Source organism: Alnus glutinosa, chromosome 3 (genome assembly GCF_958979055.1).
Source record: "Alnus glutinosa chromosome 3, dhAlnGlut1.1, whole genome shotgun sequence".
NCBI classification, from domain to species: domain Eukaryota; kingdom Viridiplantae; phylum Streptophyta; class Magnoliopsida; order Fagales; family Betulaceae; genus Alnus; species Alnus glutinosa.
In genome coordinates this window covers 34,084,414-34,105,260 of record NC_084888.1, presented here as the reverse complement: position 1 = coordinate 34,105,260, position 20,847 = coordinate 34,084,414, and the positions used below count along the sequence as shown (strand labels likewise).

Here is a 20,847-nt window from a genome sequence, read left to right as displayed (position 1 = left end):
GAATAACCTAGCTGAGCCAACAGTTGGCTTAAGCGCAGAAGAATGTGGAGGACTTGCAGGCTCAGAATGCTTTGCTGATAGTTGCTCAGACTCCAACACCATTGAATCACAATGCGGTTGAAGGAACAAATCCTAATGGAAACCCGGAAGGGTCAGGGGAAAGAGGCGAGCCACGGACCGAGGACCGTGTGGAGCCCATTAACCCGGTTCCACCCCTACCAACGGATGCTAAAAAAAGGCTGCAGCAGATGGTCCTGGACCTGGACGCGAAGTATGATGCACTATCGAGAACTATGGATCAGAAGCGTGACGGGAAAGACTCTTGTGGATAACCTCTTCCAGCATAAGGAATCTATATTTACCGAAGAAGTATCCAACTTCGACCTGCCCGAAAGGTTTAAGGTACCCAAAATCTCTCTTTTTTCAGGTAGTGAAGATCCAGTGGAGCATTTGGATAATTTTCGATCTCACGTGTCCTTGCACAAGACACCTGACGCTGTGGCGTGCCGAGCTTTTCCCCTCACCTTGTCAGGAAAGGCCCGAGACTGGCTCAGAAACCTTCCCCCAAGGTCAATTGATAATTTCGACACCCTTGGAAGGAAGTTCCTGGCCCAGTTTGTGTCCGGGAGGGCTAGAAGGAAACCCAGAGGGTATCTACTCTCTGTACAACAGGGACCAAACGAATCTTTGAAATATTATCTATGGAGATTCAACCAGGAAAAGTTGGAAACAGAAAGTGCGCCAGACGACTTCATTTACGGCGCGATTTTCCAAGGATTGAAGAAAGACGGACCGTTGATGACTGACCTGGCGTTGAAACCACCGAAGGATCTCCATACTTTTATGGTGAAGATGGACAGGCACATTAATCAGGAGGAAACACTCCGAGCCCTTCTCGGCAATTCTCAGCAGCAACAACAGCCTTCCACCAAGAAACCCAAGAGAAAGAAGAATCCCGAGGCCATAAAGGATGCCGGTCCCGGGGAGTACAAGAAGGCCAAAAAGAATTTCGGAGATTACAAGTGGACTCCATTAAATGCCTCTCTCACCGAGGTGCTTATGGAACTCAAAAAAGATCCGAATTACCAGAGGCCGAGGCCCATTCAAGGAGATCCGCCTCCACATTTGGCTCACAAATACTGTGCCTTCCATAATTCATATGGTCACCTGACCGAGCAGTGTGTATCACTGAGACAATTGATTGAGAAGTTCATCGAAAATTGGAAGTTAGTCTGATTTCTCGTTAACGAGAGAAACCAACAGGAGCGGGACCAATATCCGTGGCCTAGAAGAGAAGAAGATCGGAATGAAAGGAGCAACTATCAACCGAGGCGAGAAGAGAGAAGAGGAAGAAGCAGAGAACCAGCACCTCGGCCTCGAGGGGAAGAAAGAAGGGAAAGAAACAAGAGTAGAGCTCGGGTGGAGCAGCAAGGCAACCTTCCCATCATTCACACCATCTCGGGAGGGTTTGAAGGAGGAGGAGAGTCCAATTCGGCTCGGAAGGCATATGCCAGGCAGCTGGATGATTTCAAGTGTATTCGGTCCAAAAGCCCCCCAAGTCTCAAAAATATAACCCTCTGATTCTAGGGTTCTCGGACGATGATTATGCTGGAGTCTCACTTCCGCACACAGACGCCCTTGTAGTCACCCTAACAATAGCAAATTATCAAACTCGGCAGATCCTTGTTGACATAGGGAGCTCGGCCGATATTCTGTTTAAGTCAGCCTTTGACTACATGGGAGTCCCACGGGAGAAAGTGGTCCCGTTCTCATGCCACTTACAAGGTTTCGCTGGAGAGAAGGTGCTGCCTCTCGGTTCAATCGATCTCCCTGTGACGGCAGGGACCTATCCGAAGCAAAAGGTCATCATGGTGAAATTCTTAATAGTTGATAGAGTTTCAGCCTATAACGCCATTATCGGAAGGACAGCTCTCAACGACTTAAAAGCTGTGACCTCAACACCACATTTCAGTATGAAGTTCCCGACAGAGGAAGGAGTTGGAGTGGTCAAGGGAGACCTGAAGGAAGCTAGACGTTGTTACAACTTGTCCCTGAAAAGCACCCCGAGGCAGCACAATCTGGGTGAGAAAGCTAAGGAGGACGGGAAATAGCAATCACCGTTGGAGGAGCCTGTGGAAGGCTTGGAGGAGTTCAAAATAGGCGATCCGGGGAAGAAAGTTCGTATAGGCTTACAACTCCCCCAACTTGTGAAGGAAGATCTGGTGGCATTCTTGAGGCGCAATAGTGATGTATTCGCCTGGAGCTATGAAGATATGTCAGGGAATGATCCCTCGGTCATTGTCCATAAGCTGAATGTGGACCCAAATCACTGGGGCCCACCCCCATGTGAGGGGGTGCTGTGAAGTTGTTGTACCTGTGTTGTGCATCTATCATTTTTCATAAAAATTAAGCAAACATATATAGTAATTCAAGTGAAGTAACATGAGGCAATTGTCATGTTGGCATGCAAAAATAAGGTCAGGTTTGGTCTCAGCAGCCCAATCAATTTTTCCTAATTATGTTACACACCTCAAACGTACGCCTCACTTGAGAATTAAGGGGATGACCCCCCCTCCAAAAATAAATAAATAAGTAGTTGTTATATTTAAATTTGTTATAAAAAATATATTTTTAATCTTTCTTCGTTTATTTTGGCCCCTCAATTTTTTTAATACAATTTGGCCTCACTTAATTTAAATTCTTAATTCCGCCCGGGCCAGAAGTCATCCATACTACAAATTATCTTCAGCAATATTAGTTTGTAATTAGCGGAAGTTTACTTAGTACGTAATTTGGTAAAGAATATATAATGGTGCTTCATATACAAAATAAGAACTAAGAAGCAAATTGCCCCGTACCAGATTTGACTAACATGGAACAGAAAATGAGAAACATGATTGCAACTAAAAAGAACACTAAAAACAAAGAAAATTGTTTTCTATTTTTTTCTTGAAAACAGTTTTAATTTGCCAAACCAACTATATATATATAGTGCTTCCGAGCTCTTGCACCTAGATAGAAATACACCACACTGATTTTCAACATTGCCTTAATTGCTATAATCTCGTGATTCCTTCGCAACAACCAATCCCTTGATCGATCTTCTCATTCATTAATAATTGACTCCTCATCAGTTTTAGTGATCATCTCTGCCGGAAGGAAGACGTCAGTCAAAACAGTCTTTGATTGCAAAGAAGCTTGAAGCAATTTCACACCCTAGCGAGTAGAATCAAACCAGATAAATTAAGAAGCAAAATAGTCATAATTTGTAATGACAAAAAAATAAGCATTTGGTAGTTATGACGCACAGAAAGCAGGGGATCGATGAATACGTAAATGAGTAATGAGTGGCACACCTCATCCATGCCCACATCGACCACTTTCTCCTCAATATCATTTGTATCATTAAACTTGGTAAGCAGAGGGGCAAGAGTGGTGGAGGACAAGGGCTTCACCTCCATATCATCCATCACCATGTATGTAGCCGTCCGTTTCACGTAATATTCCTCACTAGTGGAGGATTCCCCGATTGCGCTTGTTGGCTCTAGGAATGTTACTAGATAGTTCATCTTAGACTTGCACATTGGACAAACTGTGCTATTGTCATCAGCCACGTAATTGCTACAACTAGAGTAGGAGAGCGCACAACACCTATAAAATTGACGGAATGTTGTCGTTGACCCAACGTTTGGCAATAGGAGAGGGTCTTTAGCACCAGGCATGAATACCATGGCTTCCAACAGGAAGCGTTTGTTTTTGTCCAGTTGGAATATGCGAGTATCACTCAGATTTTCAATGCTCTGGTAAAGGCTTGGCAAGCTGCCTACCATGCCGCCTCCCTCTTTCAGAAGACTCGTGACAGCTCCGACCGGCAGAGTGAAAATGCTATAAAGGAAATCAACAAATTCTTTGTCTGCTTCAGCAAAGAGCACCCGTCGGCCCTTCTTGTCTATGATAAGCTTCAGGCTTACTTTGGTCGTTGCCATGTTAGCTAGGTATGTGGATGATGATGAATCTTCGAATGGGTTTTGTAACGACCCACTCTCAATGACACAATATTGTCCGCTTTTGGCTCCCCAAACCAGACTTTCCAGGAGGTCACCCATCCTGGGATTGCTCTCGTAAAAGCATGCTTAACTGCGGAGTTCTGATAGGTTCATGACCATCACGGCTTTAAAATGCGTTGTGTCATAAATGGTGCATTTATACATATAAGCACATCCTCATTCCCAGACGATGTGAGCCGTCACAATTACCCCCTCTTTGGACCCAGCTTCCCCGCTGGCGTCCCTCATTGGGCTTGTGCACGCTCCCACCATCTCAGGCTGGACAATGGCTTATTTCTGGACAATATTGTGGGTGGGGTCACCATGGTTGCGGCATGCTCTGATACCACACAACGCGTTTTAAAGCCGTGATGGTTATGAACCTATCAGAACTCTGCAGTTAAGCATGCTTCTACGAGAGCAATCACATGATGGGTGACCTCCTGGGAAGTTTGATTTGGGGAACCAAAAGCGGACAATATTGCATCATTGGGGGTGGGTCGTTACAGGTTTAGTATGGCAAGAACCCGCACCCTCAATAGGCTTGGCTTTAAAGTCTTTTGTCCTACACAGAATTCGCTCTGGCAAGTGCCTTCTTAATGCTTTCCATTGGCAGCCCCAAATAGTACAAACTACCCATTATAATTTTCAGGTCTACATAACAAAATTAATTTAAAAGATTTAAAAAAAAAAAAAAAAAAAAAAAAAAAAAAAAAAGAAAAAGAAAAAGAAAAAGGATTCCTATAAATTGTGTGGGTCTAACAATGTGATGGACATTTTTTTTTGGAACAAATAGCATGTGCTATTATAAATGCTGCAAATAGTACATCTTAAGAAATATGGGACAGAACCCCTTAAACTCTAAGTCAGAAGGATCTGACTTAAAAAATAGCTGTCTTAGCATAGACATCAAACCTTACTAGAATTATAGTTGAGCTTCTTTTACATTAACGCTCACTCTCAAATAAAAGAGGGCCGATCTAACATCTAGCCAACACAAATTCCAATAAAATCTGAGTAGTACACAGGCAAATTGTACGGGAGAAAACAAAAAAATACACAACAGAAAACAAAAACACAAAGCTGCCGGCAGAAAGGCAGGGGCGGACTCCGTTAGCTACGACGATGCGTGGATGACACGCGCCATCACAATCACCACCCCAACCGTAGATCAGCCACTGTAGCCCCCATCCCCATCGAGCACGGCCAAAAAATGATGGAGCGTGACCATCACGCGCGACAGAAAGCAATAGGCTATTTGGCGCGTGTAGGCCATGCGCCGGATTCTGACCACTGACATGACCTATACTTGTAGGATTACGAAAGTCTCAATAGCATACGCGCCTAAATTCATAATTCTATGCCCATATATGTACATGAAATACCACGATCACCTTCTAATATGATTCTCACCATGTATTGTACACTTGAAGTTGTGTATTCTATAACCTTGAAACGACTTTAGGATGAAATTGTTAGATATTGACAAAATAAAAGAAAAGGTAAACCTAACATAAAAAAGAAAAAGAGGAAAATAAAAAATATTTTAAAAGAAAAAATTAAAAAAAAAAAAAAAAAAAAACGAGAAGATAACATGTCATAAAGTACTACTTTGCGCTTAGACGAAAAAGAGCAAAAGAGATCGAATATTTAACTTTTGATGGAAAAGCACGAGCTCGTACTTCACAGCTACAAAAGTAATCGAAAATTAAGAAACAACCTGTATAAAATTATATGGTGAATAAATTAGATGATCGTAAATCTTTTGCAAATCACAACCTGGGAATGTGATCTTGACGTAGTGGAAGTTTAAGGTAATTAATTAAAGAGTAGTGTTTTTTATTTTGTAAAGAGAAGTGTTTTTATTTTCTATCCAAAAAAATTAAAACAAGTTTGCGAAAAAAAATGATCAAATTTTGTATAATATGTAAGAGAGAATTATTTGATTTTATAATGATTCAATGAATTGAATTTTACATAATAAGTAAACCTATTTATAAAAGATAAATACTTGTAAAGAAAATAAACCTAATCCTAGTAATAATAGTAAACCTATTCATAGGAGCAATAGTAAACCTAGTCCTAGTAATAATAGTAAATCTAATCCCAGTAAAGAAAAGAAATAAATAAAGTAAATCTAGTCCTAATAAGTGAAGAAAATAAAATCTTATATAGTTGTAAATAAGAAAATAAACTAAAATAAAATAAAATCCTGGCTTAACGATCAAGTCTTTTTTTTGGTACTGTGCCAAATTTCGGCTAGTTTAGTTGGAAGCTGGCCAGAACGTTCAGATCTCGGCCATCTGGTCAAGATCCTGCCAGAAAGGTTGGATCCCAGCCATTTTGGCCAAAATTCGGCACAAATGGTTAGATTCCGGCCACCTCACCGGAATGCAGCCAACCTAGATTCCAGCAATATTGACTGGATTCCTTCATTCATCGCCAGAATATGGCAACAATAGCTGGAATCCTACTGGTCAGTGACGAAATCTCGTCACTGGTATTTTTTCCGTTGGTGATTTATGATTGAACTTGAATAGTAATATTTATAATTGAACTTTTATCTATAATTTAAATTTATTGTTGGATGTTATTTATGGCTCTCCCAATTTGAAAATATATGATTATTGTTAGTCAATGTGTATATCTTAGTTAAAAATAATTTTTTAAATTTTTTTTTAATATTGTTTTACATTAATATTTTTATGTTATAAATAAAAATTGATTTTCATATATTAATTAATATGATTGAATAAAAACATCAAAAATATTTGTGATTTTCTGTACTCGTCATTCGCCAACACCGAAAAATGTTTTTGGCGGAAAATATTTTCCTCTGAAAAATGACTTCCTTAAAAATATTTTACGACGAAAACTATTTCACGTTGAAATTAAACAAACGGAACATTAGTTTTTTTGATAGTAGTGAAGATGATCTTATGGAAGGATGCAGAAAAATACATTAGTTTTAGGGGGTGCTCTTTGCCATCCTTTCCAATTGGTAAGAAGTGCAAAGGAAGCACCGAATGATTTTTCACAAAACTGCACAAAAAGTTTTAGCATACGCCTAAATACATAACTCTAGCAATGCCCATGATCAGCCCATGTAATATGATTCTCGATCGCCATGTATTATATACGCTTGAAGTTGTGTATACTGTACGTACAAATTGCTTGAATGTAGTATTTCAATGAAGATTCCATCTTACGTACTTTTCTTTAGAAATTACTTTTACTTAATGTACGTACAATAAGTAAAAGATTCCATCTTACTTTTCTTTAGAAATTGCTTGAATGTAGTTTTTCAATGAAAAGTTATGAATTTTCATTATCATATTTGATTCCAGTCAAATTTCTGAGTTTGAAACAAATGATAAGGTTCAATTATTAAATTATGATATATAATAACTTATGCGCTAAGAAAAAAAAAAAAAAAGATACATAATAACTTCTGCTTTTCAGTGGTAGCACGAAGTGGCATGGCTCTTCAAGGAAATTTAAGACTTAGCAGCTAAGCTTTAGGATGAAATTGTTAGCTAGATGCTGAGAAAAAGAAAAGAGAAGGCAACATAAATGTAAAAGAAAAAGGGAAATGCTATACATATTTTTAAGTGTTTAGTACTAATTAATGTGACGGTAAAAATTATTATTAAATATTATTTTTATTTTTATTCATTATTTAATTTAATAATAATTTTTATTGTGACATCAAATAATAAATATTTGAGAGCATGTATAATACTCTAAAATAAAAATATTGAAAAAGAAAAGATTAGGAGTAGAATCTATGAACATATATAGCTTAGTTGGAATTGACATTTCGAGAGCTATTTCCTAGGATTCTCTATAAATTAAAGTAAGTCTCTTTACGAAAATTTCATAAAAGTTATTTGCCCGAGCCTCCTAAGTAGCTTGGTTGCCAAGAAACCAAAAGAAAAGTCTTGACGTATAAAAGTCAATTGTTCAAGGTTTTTAGTGAAAAAAAAAAAGAAAAAAAAAAAAGGGAAAGAAAAGAAGAGAGATAAAAAGTGATCACAAGTACCAGAATGCTAACCAAGGGATTAGTTACATTTTCAAAAGCTTCTTTTCTAAAGATGTACTACTTGTGTTATCTATTGTGATGGATCAAATGATGGTCTTTCTCTCACGCGTCACTCTACCGCCATCTTCGGTGTTTCAACTCCTTGACACCACCAGCCGCACCTCATTCTGCCTTTCATGCGTCGGGTGTCTTGTTGCCATCCGCTCCGTCGGACGCTAGAGTTGTTGTTTTTTAGACTTTTTGGCTGTTTATTTATTTCTTTTTTATTATGTTGCTTGGGTTTTAATCTTCCTTTAAGGAAGACTCTTGTATCTGGATTTGTATTGGTGCCTCTCTTTTTTGCAGTCCCAAATTTGGACCATTAGGGTGCTTCTACTGCTTTAACCGCCTTTGAGTGGTTGTTGTTTCTAAGTGAAAGTACGGCCCTTTGAAAGGACCGAGTCACTTGTTTGACACATTTCTTACATTTTGTAATTATTTTAGCATTGTTTTAGTTTGGTTTGGGCTAAATATTGTTGGGAAGCCTACCCTTTTTTCATTTATAATATCGTCTACTTTTTCTCGCTTTTGGATCATAACTGGGAGGGATCATCTCTTGTAATCATTTTCTTTATACAATTAGAAAAAAAAAAAAAAAAAAAAATGAAGTCCAAATTGAGGATACTGTTAGATTATAAATGCTAATTTTATGTTAATTTAAAATTAATTATATATACTATGTAGAAAAGATCGACATAAGAAATTATATATGAAAATTTCAATAATTGTGTAAGAAGAAAGAAGCTCCACACTTCTCTCCGTAAGAAAAATTGTTAAAATTAATATTAAACTTTATTATTTGTTATTAATTTAAGCGTTAAAAATAATTAATAATTTAACATAATAACATACCAAAGGAGAAAGGTTGGGATCTCAACAACCCTAATTTTAATAAGAATTTGTAGATAACTTCTCTCTAAAAACCTCCCTTCTCTGCAACAACCTTAACGCCCAAACGCCATGAGAGGAGGGAAGTGCTTCCCTTCCCCTCCTCCCTCTTTTCCCCTTCTTTCCTCCCCCTTTCCCTCCATGCTAACGTCTCCTTTGAGGTATCTATCTTGCTAGAGCTTTCTCTAGTCCTATCCACCTCTTTTGGAGATTTTTCTATGCTTTCCTTGTCTTTAACACAAATCTCACAGGCCATCTCTTCCTCTACGGTGTCTCTTGCGAAGTTTGGCAAGGTTCTCGGGCTGAAAATTTCAAAGCTAGATCTATGCTTCTCCACCAGCTTTTGCACGACACGCGCCTCTCCATGGTGTTCGCCGTCGTTCTCCGTCACTGTTGCTACCAGTTGTGTTCTCTTTGGACGTCCACACATCAGCGTGTGGCATGCACGCCCTAGCGAGTGAATCTCACTCGTCGGCACGTGATGGTCACGCCCTTTCTTTTAGACTATGGTCGGATGTTTCCGGTGGTCCCCAATGTTCTCTGCTAGATAGTGGTCTTCCGGTGCTGGCGCGTGGTCTTCACGCATTGTCACCGACGACTCCCAACCCCTCCTCTCCACCGGAGATCTGTGTCGTTTTGTTTATGTATTTAGTTTTTTAGTTTTCTGTGTTTTAGGTTACCGTCTCCCAGCTCCATAGACTAATCATATGCGAGATTTTAGATCTGAATTGGACACTTAAAGCTTGTTTTATAAGCTCTCTCTTAGATCCTTTCATGTAGTTCTTGTGAACAAAGGGCAATTTTTGCTATCCATGTTTTAATAAAGGTAGCTGTGGTTCATGTAAAAGAGGAAACTAAACCTTTAAGTCAGAATGTCATCATGGCCGAAGGAAATTTCACATCTTGTCTCTGATTTTGTATTAGTGAGTCTTTATGGCCTTAATCATCTGACCTTTGGGTCTCATATGTATAAGAATGTTTCTTTGCTAAAAAAAAAAAAAAAAAAAAAAAAAAAAAGGGGGGGGCAAAAAAAAAGGAGAAAGGTTGGTGAACTAGTGAACTACCTTACTACCCTATCCTTATTAAGAAAAAGCTTAATAGCTGTTTGGTTGAGAGGATAGGATTGTTTGGCTATTTATACTGTTTGTTTGGTTAAAAGAATAAAACAATCTATGTTTTAGATTAAGGATATTATATTCTCATGTTTAATTATCGATCATTGATCGACTTAATTGGTTATGGGAATAAGGTGATCCTTATCCATGTTTTTCTTAGTTCAAGAATTGCTTTATTTTTATGAAGAGCAATAACAATAATATTATTGCGGAATTTTAGTAATAATAATACTACGAATTATCTTCAGCAATATTAGTTTATAATTAGTGGAATTTTACTTAATAATTTGGAAAAGAATAATGGTGCTTCATAAACAAAAATACAAAATAAGAGGCATATTGTCCCGTACCAGATTTGATCACTAACATGGACCAGAAAATGAGAAACATGATTGCAACCAAAAAGAACACTAAAAATTAATTGCCAAACGTGCCCTAATCCTTCAGAGCTCTTGGACCTAGAAAGTAGAAACAAAGCACATGCCCTGATTTTCAACTTTGCCTTAATTTGATGTAAGACGGAATTTGTTAATATTTTCGATGAAAACGAAAATAAAAGAGATGTTTAAAATAATATTGAAGTAGTACCGTTTAAACTAAGCTTACATATTCGTAGACAATGGAAGTACAAAAGGACATACTTGATCGTCAAGCCAAGACTTTATGTTTTTTCTTTACTAGGACTAGATTTGCTAGTAGCTTTATTTCTTTAATTACTTGATTGGATTTGTTTTATTTCTTTTCCTTTTAGAATAAGTTTTACTTTTACTACTAGAATAAGGTTTACTATTGTTGTAATACCCCGTATTTTTTTTTTTAATATGAATATAAATATTTATTTACTAAGGAACATTTACCTTTATTGTTTTAGTTTAATTATAGTTCAATAAAAGTTTAAACGGACCTTAAATTTTGAAATTATGAAAATGTGGTCAAACGAACTCTGTTTTGGTCGATTCAAAAGTCAAAACGCTCGTCTCAAAGTCCTCTAACTACCCTCCGAATTTAATAATTTTTGGACTTCGTTAAGGATACGAAAACACACGTGAAAAATATATCTGTTTTGGACGAAAATTCAGATATACAATTTTTGGACTCATTTTATTCTTACATGAGCTAGCCCATTTCTGGTTCTTGAAAAGCCCAGCCAACGTGTAGAACAAAAGCCCAACCAACGTGTGGAACAAAGTTCAGTTCACACACATAGCTTCTAACTTCATTTTCGAACTATCTATTTTAAGCTTAACTTGTTCACTTTGTGATTAAGTTAGAAGCTAACTGTAGATATTTTGTAACTCATACGTCACCCACATGACTCACCCAACTTGCTACACTCGTCTATGACTCCCAACCTTTGATTAATTAGCTCCATGTTGATCCTGGCCGTTCAAGCAAGACGCAGATTTTTTTTGGAGAAGCTTCCGTCAAACTTGCTGCCCAAGGAGTTCAATCCCAGCCTTTGATCTTTCTTGTTCTCCAAGCTGAATTCCAGCCATTAGATGAGATCAAAACTGATCAATCTTTGCTGTCCAAGCTTCTATATTATAGGAGGCACTTCACTTTCAAACGTCACGCCTCACTCTTCTTCTTCCTTCTTCAGTTTTTCTGTTTCTTCTCTAAGTTCCAGCAAACCACTTCCTCCTTAAAAGCCAAAGCAAAGCTGCAGAATCAACTCTCTTCTCTTCTCTTCTCTTTCTTTGGCTTGGTCGTTGGAGTTGCAGAATTTTTCTTCCTTTTCCTCTTGGCTTTACCTCTCCGTAAGTCACTCTCTTTCGTCTCTCTCTTTTCTCTGCTTTCTTTTCTCTTTAACTTGTGGGTGTGTGTTGTGTAGTAGAGGAAGAAAAAAAAAAAAGAACAAAAAGATAAAGAAGAAGAGAGCTCTCTCTCTCTCTCTCTCTCTCGTACAAAGAAAGAAACAAGAAGCCAAAAGAAAATGAACCCACTTCTTCATCATCTTACCTTTTTGGTATAATTGTTTTATTTATATTAAAGAAAAGAGGAGAGCAAGAGGAAAAAGATATGAATAAAAAAAAAAAATGAATGATATTTAGTGTCAAATAAAGCTTTGCTGTAAAGCTTGTGATTTTATGAGTTTTAATAAGTACTAAAATTTTTAAGTTATGTTTTAAAACAGGCTTTTCAAGGGGAACAAAAGATTTATAAAATACGTCGTTATAATGCCTAAGTAAAAAGCTACTATTTTACAAAAGCGCTATTACGTCGCCCTAATATTTTAAAGTATTTTAAATGTTATTGATACTAATGCCGTTATTCTACCTGAATTTTATAAGAATAAAATAAAGTTATTATTCTATTAATTTGTCTTGATATATAAAACTCATTATTTGGCAAGTTATTATGTTTATCTGTTATAAAAATAATATATATGTGTTTAATTAATAATAAGGAGAGGATACCTTAGTTTAAGTGTTAGGTTTCAAATCTCAGAATATTTCTCTAAACTTCTTTTTGCAACTTATTTAGGTAGAAGGTAGCTAAAATATTGCTCTGAAGATATCAGGTAAGGGAAACACTACCTCAAAACCCCGGCAAAGTTTTAATAAAACTTTTTCAAAAGAAAATGTCGGGAATTTTCTAAATTCTTTCAACTCTTTTAATATTACTTGTCTTTTTATATCACCATTTTAATAATGCTCTTGTCATATGATGTGATTGGAATCTCATGTGATCATACTTCGTTTATATTTGATACATGTGAAATCATAGTTTCCAAAGTATGTGCACCATATGAATAAAGTTGATGATATCATAGTATGTGTGTTACATATGCACCATATGAGCAAAGGTTGGCATCATAGTATATGTTATGAATCATAGTTTTCAAATGCATATGTTACATATGAGCAAAGGTTGATTTCATAGTACATGTTTCACGTGCACAGAGTTTTTCCCCCGCGGCACCATGTCATAGATATCCGGATTTCACAGTTTCATAGTTTCATAGGGTAGCATGGCAAACACACAGAAGCACGAAAGTGTGTGCTACCAGCCGGGGTGGCCTTCACCTAGGGAAGTTCCCAACCCGGTACGGCTCTCCCCTGTGACGACAGGATGGGCTCATAGTCGTCTTTTGAAACGAGCCAAAAGTGCGCCGCTCATGGTTAATTAGCGGATATTGGACCAAGGGTGGATAAAACTTACACATTGGATTGTTGTACATTTAATCTAATTGCATTCTCTCTATCTGATTTTTATTTTGAATTCTATCATGGTTTTAAGAGAGGTTAAAACTTACATGCTGCATAAATGATTCATGCACCATTCTACATTTGATATAATTGTATGTTATTTAACCGTTTCTTTACTTGCTAAATTATTTGAATTCTATTTAGAATTCCTGAAAAGAAAATTTCACTTTTGTTGTTGTGTTTTCCTTACTGAGTTGTCAAACTCACCCCTTTTTTTCCCAAATCTTTTTAGATGACACTGTAGACCAGAGTGTTTTCTTTATGGATGGCATAGACCCCACCCTAAGAGCAATATATCGATAAAGACCGGTCTAACTTATGTATTGTACATATTTATTTTGAATTCCTAGAAATGAGATGTAATAACTCAAGAACTACTATGTATATGTTCTTATAATGAAATATAGCTATGCGCTATTCCTGGGAAAATGTGTACATATTTTAAATTATAGAGATGTTTTATAGCTCAAGTTCGCGTTTCCCTTATATCCCAAAACGGGGGCGCGACAATTGTTATTAGAAAATGTTTACTTTTACTACTAGGGATATGTTTACTTTTTCCACAAGTATTTTTCTTCTATAAATAGGCTTGCTTATTATGTAAAACTGAGAATCAATTGAATTATTATCAAATTAGAGAATTCCCTCTCAAATACTCTGCGGAGTTTTATCTTTCTTTTAGCTTGCGAGTTTGTTTTTATCTTTTTGGGTAGAAGACGAAGACACTTCTCCTTGCAGAATCAAAGACGCTGCTCTTTGATTAGTTACCTTAATCTTCCGCTACGTCAGTTGGTATCAGAGCAGGCTTTATCCTGATCATGACCAATCAGCGCAACGGTGACAAACTTCTCCAACAACGCCGCTTGTAGGGGAGGGGCTCGATCTTTTGAGAGCCGAATCTTTGGGGTATCCGAGCCGGCATTATCCGGATTCGATGGCCAACTTATACTACAATAACTTCTATAACGATGTGGATTGTGACAGGGAGGCTCCTTGGAGAGCCGAATTGCAAGAGTTCCAGCATATGTTGCGACAAGAGATGCGCCAGATGCGAGAGATGATGGAGCGCATGTACACGGGTCCTATTTGTAATCGTAGGGAAAATCTTGTCCATAATGATGATGGGATTCAAGTGAAGCCTACTTGTCACCAACGACTTGCACCCATAAACCGAGCACCGGTCTATGAAGATTTTGGTGACAATGATGTAAGTTGCGTTCAACCTATTTATAACCATATTTATGAATCTCCGAATAAGAAAACCGTATATAAAGAAAATGTTAGCTACAGTAAAAAAGTGGAGTTGCCGTTAGAGAAACAACATGTGCAACCACAACCATTGGTTCCAACTATTATTCCACTGGAAGAATATCCACCACAAGTGCAGCCCATCATGATCACGACAGAAATAAATGACAATGGTGATTCTTTTGAAGAAGACAATCAAGTTGAAGGTGACATCAAGAAAAAAATATTTGAAGAAATTATTATGGAAGGAGACGAAAAGGAAAAGTTGTGTCTTGGCACTATCTATGAAGATTTTTCCAAATATCTTTCTCCAGAAGAGCTGCGCGCTATCTATGAAGATTTTTCCAAATATCTTTCTCCGGAAGAGCCGCATGTGACATATCGCAAAGAAAACTCGAGGGCGAGTTTTTTTCAAGTGGGGGTGTCTGATGTTGGACGGAATTTATTAATATTTTCGATGAAAACGAAAATAGAAAAGATGTTCAAAATAATACTGAAGCAGCACCGTTTAATTAGAAGCTTACCTATTCGCAGACAATGGAAGTACAAAAGGAAATACTTGATCGTCAAGCCAAGACTTTATATTTTTTCTTTACTTGGACTAGATTTGCTAGTAGCTTTATTTCTTTCCTTACTAGAATTGGATTTGTTTTATTTCTTTTCCTTTTAGAATAAGTTTTACTTTTACTACTAGAATAAGGTTTACTATTGTTATTAGCAAAGGTTTACTTTTACTACTAGGGCTATGTTTACTTTTTCCACAAGTATTTCTCTTCTATAAATAGGCTTGCTTATTATGTAAAACTGAGAATCAATTGAATTATTATCAAATTAGAGAATTCTCTCTCAAATACTCTGCGGAATTTTTTTTTTTTTTTTTAGCTTGCAAGTTTGTTTTTATCTTTTTGGGTAGAATACGAAGACGCTTCTCCTTGCAGAATCGAAGACGCTGCTCTTTGATTAATTACCTTAGTCTTCCGCTACGTCATAATTGCTATAATCTCATGTTTCCTTCGCAACAACCAATCCCTTGATCGATCTACTCATTCATAAATAATATAATTGACTCCTCATCAGTTTTAGTGATCACCTCTGTCGGAAGGAAGACGTTAGTCAAAACAGTCTTTAATTGCAAAGAAGCCTTGAGCAGTTTCACACCCTAGCAAGTAGCATCAAACCAGATAAATTAAGAAGCAAAATAGTTATTAAAAAAAAAAAAAAAAAAAAAAAAAAAAAAAAAAAAAAGAAAAAGAAAAGAAAAGAAAGAAAAAGCAAAATAGTTATGATATGTAATGATACTAGTGGCGCTGCCATTATCAAGTACCCTTAATTTAATTAACGACTTTGTCGTTCAATGTTTAACAAAAACAATAAACATACTGAGAGCAAAAGAAGCAATTTGGTAGTTGTAATGCAGAGAAAGGAGGGGATGAGTAATGAGGGGCATACCTCATCCATGCCCACATCTACCACTTTCTCCTTATGGTGCGTTTGGGTATTGAATTTTGAGAATTAGAATTGAAATCTAATTCTATTTACAAATATCGAGGTAAAAAATTGTGTTTGGATGTTGAATTTTGAGATTGAAAAATATTATATTTTAATGGTAAAAAATGATTGGAAGTTTAAAAAGTTGTGTATAATGATTGGTATTTTGAAAAGTTGTGTAAAATAATAATTTAAATAATAATAATTTATTATATATTGATTATTTAATTAAAAAATAAATAAAAATTTTTTTAAAAAAAAAATAAAATTTTTTTTAAAAAAAAAAAAAAAAAATGATGCAGGGGTGGCCGCGCGGCCACCCCCCGTGGTCGGGGGAGGCCGCGGGGCCACCCCCGCCCGGGTCGGGGGTGGCTGCCAACCGGCAGCCACCCCTTGTGTTTTTAATTAATTTCTTTTATTTTTTTTTATTTAAATTTGTATTATTTTATTATTTATATGTGGGACCCACGCGCTTTTTGGGAGACAGTTTGTCCTGCGCGTGGGGCTAGCCATTACTCAAAATGTCAGCTTAAAATTCAAACGAAATTCGGGTCAAATTAAGATATTTGGGCAGGTGGGCGAGTTTTGGAAAAAACCCGAGTGGAATAATTATTCCACTCGGTTGCCAAATATCCCTTATATCGTTGACATTAAACTTGGAAAGCAAAGTGACAAGAGAGGTGGTAGACAAAGGCCCTTCACCTCCAAATCATCCATCACCATGTATGCAGCCGTCCCTCTCACGTAACCTTCCTCACTAGTGGAGAACGCCATTGTTGCGCCTTGCCCTTGGGGGTCTGTGAATGTTGCGATCTGGTTCTTTTTACATTTCGGACGTAGCATAAAGCCATAGCTATTGTTATGAGCTACACTTTGCCTACTTTGCCTAGCTATAGCCAACGGCAGAGCGAAGGGGCGACAGGGGGAAATGACCCCTTACCCCGCATAAGAATATTCTCGACAAGCTCTTTAAACTTTAACTAAATTTTAGCTAAAAAGTCTACTTTTGTTATTTTAATTACTACTTTTAACAAACTCTCCAAATATATATTTTCCTATTTTAACTGAATATTAATTTTTTACTGGTTTTAAGCAACCACTCTTAACAAATGAGGAGAGAGAAAAAGTGAAAAGTGAAAGTGAAAGGAAAGATGAATTCTAAAAAATGATAAAAAAAAATAAAAATAAAAATTGAATAGCTCATGAAATTTGTTAGCCAAATTTGAGAGGGTTTCTGACATAACCTATTTAGAGGAAAGAGTAAAGAGTTTGCTGCATGGAGCAAATTGTTGGACCACAAAGGGTACAAATCCAAGTGTAAGTTTTCGCAAGTAATAAATTCTCGGTAAATACGAGGTCGATCCACAGGGAATGGTAGATACTAATTAAGTAAAATTCCTATTATTGTGCAAAAAGTAAATTGAATGGATTTTTCCACTAGAAAGTGAAGCAATTGATAGATGATAAACTAAAATAAAATTAACTAAACTAAATTAATAAAAAGAAAAATTAAAAGAAAACACTAAGGTTCCAAGGATCCACCTAGTACTTTATTACATATTCTTGAGATATATATTTTTAACTCAACTAGGTAGAGAATTAACTCTCCAAATAGAAAAATATAACAATTAAGCGCAATGTAAATATAAAATAAATTAAATATGGATTGATTGAGAATTTGATTTCAAAAACACGACACAATAAATTAAGCATTCAATATGTTTTCGAATCATATCAAATCAAACAAAGTAAGCATTTGATATAAACAAAAATCATAATGAATCAAAATAAACTTGTTTCATTAAATTACTCTCAAATAAAATTCATCCCCAAATTTAATCATTAATCTATGAAGAACAAATAACATAGTCTCAAGAATACATAATAAAAATACTAGGCTTCACCCCTAGCCTTAGCTAGAGATTTAACCACTTATGTTTATCAAAAATAACAAACAACAAAACCGGTTAAGAGCCTCCATAACTGCCCCCTTCTCTGTTTCTCCTCTTCTCCTCTCGTTCCCCCTTTTTTAGCACAAGCAAAGCATGATATATATATATAGACTAATTTGCTAGGTCTTTCGATGCCACACACATGCTTTCTTGATTCTTTCCTTGTTTAAGAATTATTGCAAGTTTGGCTCTTCATGGAAAACAAATAACGTATCTCAACAATTAATGCAGCGCATGACTTTTCCATGTCTCCATACATGTGTTGGTGAGTTATGCATGAAAAGAGCTGATTAGGTGCTGATCCTTTCATGGTAGGAAATATGTGTGAGTTAGGTCCCCATAAATCCGCTAAGTAAAGAAAGAAAATCAATTGCTTGTTATGGAAAGAGATGTTTTTCTTATTTTCCATGTTTTAATTTCTTCTACGTGGACCCCACGAATTTATTCTTTATTTCCTTAGTCCTCCACGCGTCTTTCTTCTTTTAATCTTCTACAAAATAACAATTCATTGCATTAATACCAATTTAGGCTCAACTTTAATAATTAAACAATATTCCCCAATTAAATATAAAATGCAAGAATTATGATAAAACGTAGTATGATAATGCTTATTTTAATAAAGAAAATATGCACTTTTAAACTATTATCACAAATTTTGATTTTTCTCTAAAATTTGGTGAAACTTTCAAAATAAAGAGCTTGATGGAGATGTTCTAAGGCCTTCCCCCTTCCCTGATATCTGCCACCAATTCAAATAGAGGAACGCTGCATATATTCTTAAATGCTCACTCTTTAACGTGGTAGTGAAAATCATTATTGAATACTACATGTACTTTTATTAATTTGTTATTTCATCCAGTTGTAATTTTCATTGCCACATTAAAAGGTGATCACGTGAGCGCTTCGGAGTGAACACTTGAAATTATGTGTATTACTCCTTGTTCAAATATAGTTGGGTCTAATCCGATCCGTTCATGCATTATTATTATTATTATATAAGTCACTTGATTCATGCGGACTTTCCTCAATTACTAAATAGATTTTGATAGTGTTTAGTCCAATAATCACATTTTTATTTGAGAGTTTCTTTATAACCATAGAAATTCATAAAAATGTGAAAGATAGCTTTAACAAAAAAATCTCTTACTCATCGTGATTCTTGGGATGGATTTTGTCCCTTGGTAGTAGCTAGAAGACGCGACTTACAGAACTTGACAGGTGTTTTCCAAATTATTTTTTAAATAATTTTATTCAAATAGAGGAACGCTGCATATATCCTTGCATGATTTCCAAATTATTTTCCAGAATTTGAAGGAAGGTATTATATATTCTGATTTGTATATTTTTAAATAATCACTATATGATTGGGTGATTCTTTACTTCAAAATTGAAGATTATTTTTTGAACTTTCTTAAACAAATTAAAAGAGTATGGTGTTCAGATGAATTATATATCCAATCATGCATATTCCTAATTTACTACTGGCAACTTACTTAGGCTAATATTTATATGTTTTAAACAACAAATAAATTTTTTGAATTGTTTATTTATTTTGTTAGTTATATTATTTTAATATTTATATTATTTTTTTAACTCTATTTTTTTTTTTTTATCTTGCCCTGAGCCAAAATATTAGCCTTAGACTAATATTTTTCGTTAACACTACTCAAATTCCATCACAAAATATGTTACGAACAACGACAGTTATAGTTTCAAGATGTTAATAGTCGACTCAATAACTAAATATATAAAACACTTTTAATAACCATTCTGAATGATCATAATTTATGCTCGATTATTATTTGTTTGAATTAATTATTATTTAATGTACATTTTTTAAAATGTGTTATAGCTTAAACGCCAATTCTAGGCACTAGTGTTGCTGGTATTGTAGTCGACAATTTGGCAACAAACACCAGCGAAAAATAATATCTTATTTGACGTGGCACATATTTACATCTTTCTCTTTACTTTCTTTTCTAAAGATGTACTTATCTATTGTAATGGATCATGATGACAAAAAAAAAAAAAAAAAAAAGAAAAAAAGTAAGCTATGAGTCTACCATACATATGATAACTTATGCGCCAAGGAAAAAAAAGTAAAAGATGCACAATAACTTTTGCTTTTACGGAAGTTGTTCTTTAAGGAAAAGCAAGAGCTAGCCACGCAGCCTAGTACCTTTTTTATAAGGTGAAATTGTTAGATAACGACAAAAAGAAAAAGACCAGAAAAAAAAAAAAGAAAAAAAAAAAAGAAACGCTAATAAAAGTGATTCCATAAATTGCGGAGATGTCGTGATATTCATAACTTTAAATTTTAATCTTTCATTAAATAAATGAAGAGAATTTTATTCCATATTATATATACTCGGAGTTGTGCGTGTTATAACATTGAAACTATTATGAAAGATCATATAATTGTCTTTTTTTTAAAAAAAAAATAAAAAATAAAAAAAAAAAGACTACAATTTTATTTAAAAAGAAAAAAAAGAAAAAAAAATGATTCAAATGTTGTTTTTTTGAATGGAGTAATGAATTCATTATATATCGTACTTGATTCTAAATAAATCTATAAGTCTGAAAGAAGATGGTAGTGGCCGGTCAATCATTATTATTATTATTTTGTATGATAACCTATGCACTAAAGTAAAAGGCAAAGCACGCTAGTAGCTAATTAGCTTTAGAGTCTTTTCACCATTATTAATTTCTTCGACCTAGTGCAATTGCTTTACTTTGGAGCCTAGGCTTTACTTTCGTCGACCGTGACTCGTGAGGTTTGGAATATTAGTTTCTTGGGTGGTGAAGATGATCTTATGGCAG

At 35.6% G+C, this 20,847-nt stretch overlaps 3 protein-coding genes across 4 annotated transcripts in view; 2 read left to right on the top strand and 1 right to left on the bottom strand.

Annotated features, from left to right (window-relative positions):
- The first annotated feature begins 276 nt into the window (after nt 1-276).
- LOC133863399 (uncharacterized) lies at nt 277-1,236 on the top strand. Its single transcript, XM_062299341.1, has 2 exons — nt 277-402; nt 487-1,236. The coding sequence occupies exons 1-2, from the start codon at nt 277-279 to the stop codon at nt 1,234-1,236; spliced, it is 876 nt and encodes a 291-aa protein (XP_062155325.1).
- A 500-nt stretch (nt 1,237-1,736) lies between these two features.
- LOC133863398 (uncharacterized) lies at nt 1,737-2,111 on the top strand. Its single transcript, XM_062299340.1, has one exon. It carries the CDS (start codon nt 1,737-1,739, stop codon nt 2,109-2,111), a length of 375 nt encoding a protein of 124 aa, XP_062155324.1.
- Nucleotides 2,112-2,976: 865 nt separating this feature from the next.
- Nucleotides 2,977-20,847, bottom strand: part of LOC133864730 (uncharacterized) — a 39,220-nt gene continuing 21,349 nt past the window's right edge. Inside the window, exons 1-2 of one of the 2 annotated variants that reach the window (XM_062301137.1) lie at nt 3,357-4,027; nt 2,977-3,216 (exon numbers count right to left, since the gene is read on the bottom strand). In XM_062301137.1, coding sequence (XP_062157121.1) covers nt 3,106-3,216; nt 3,357-3,986 — 741 coding nt within the window. In that variant the 5' untranslated portion in view covers nt 3,987-4,027 and the 3' untranslated portion in view covers nt 2,977-3,105. Of the gene's footprint in view, nt 3,217-3,356; nt 4,028-20,847 lie in introns of those variants that run through there. The other variant, XR_009899561.1, reaches the window with a different exon arrangement.

Coding starts and splice junctions, on each gene's coding strand:
- LOC133863399 (XM_062299341.1), top strand. CDS start 277: ATGCACTATCGAGAACTATGGATCAGAAGCGTGACGGGAAAGACTCTT. Junction 403..486: donor ACCTGCCCGAAAGGTTTAAG/GTACCCAAAATC, acceptor TCCTTGCACAAG/ACACCTGACGCTGTGGCGTG.
- LOC133863398 (XM_062299340.1), top strand. CDS start 1,737: ATGGGAGTCCCACGGGAGAAAGTGGTCCCGTTCTCATGCCACTTACAA.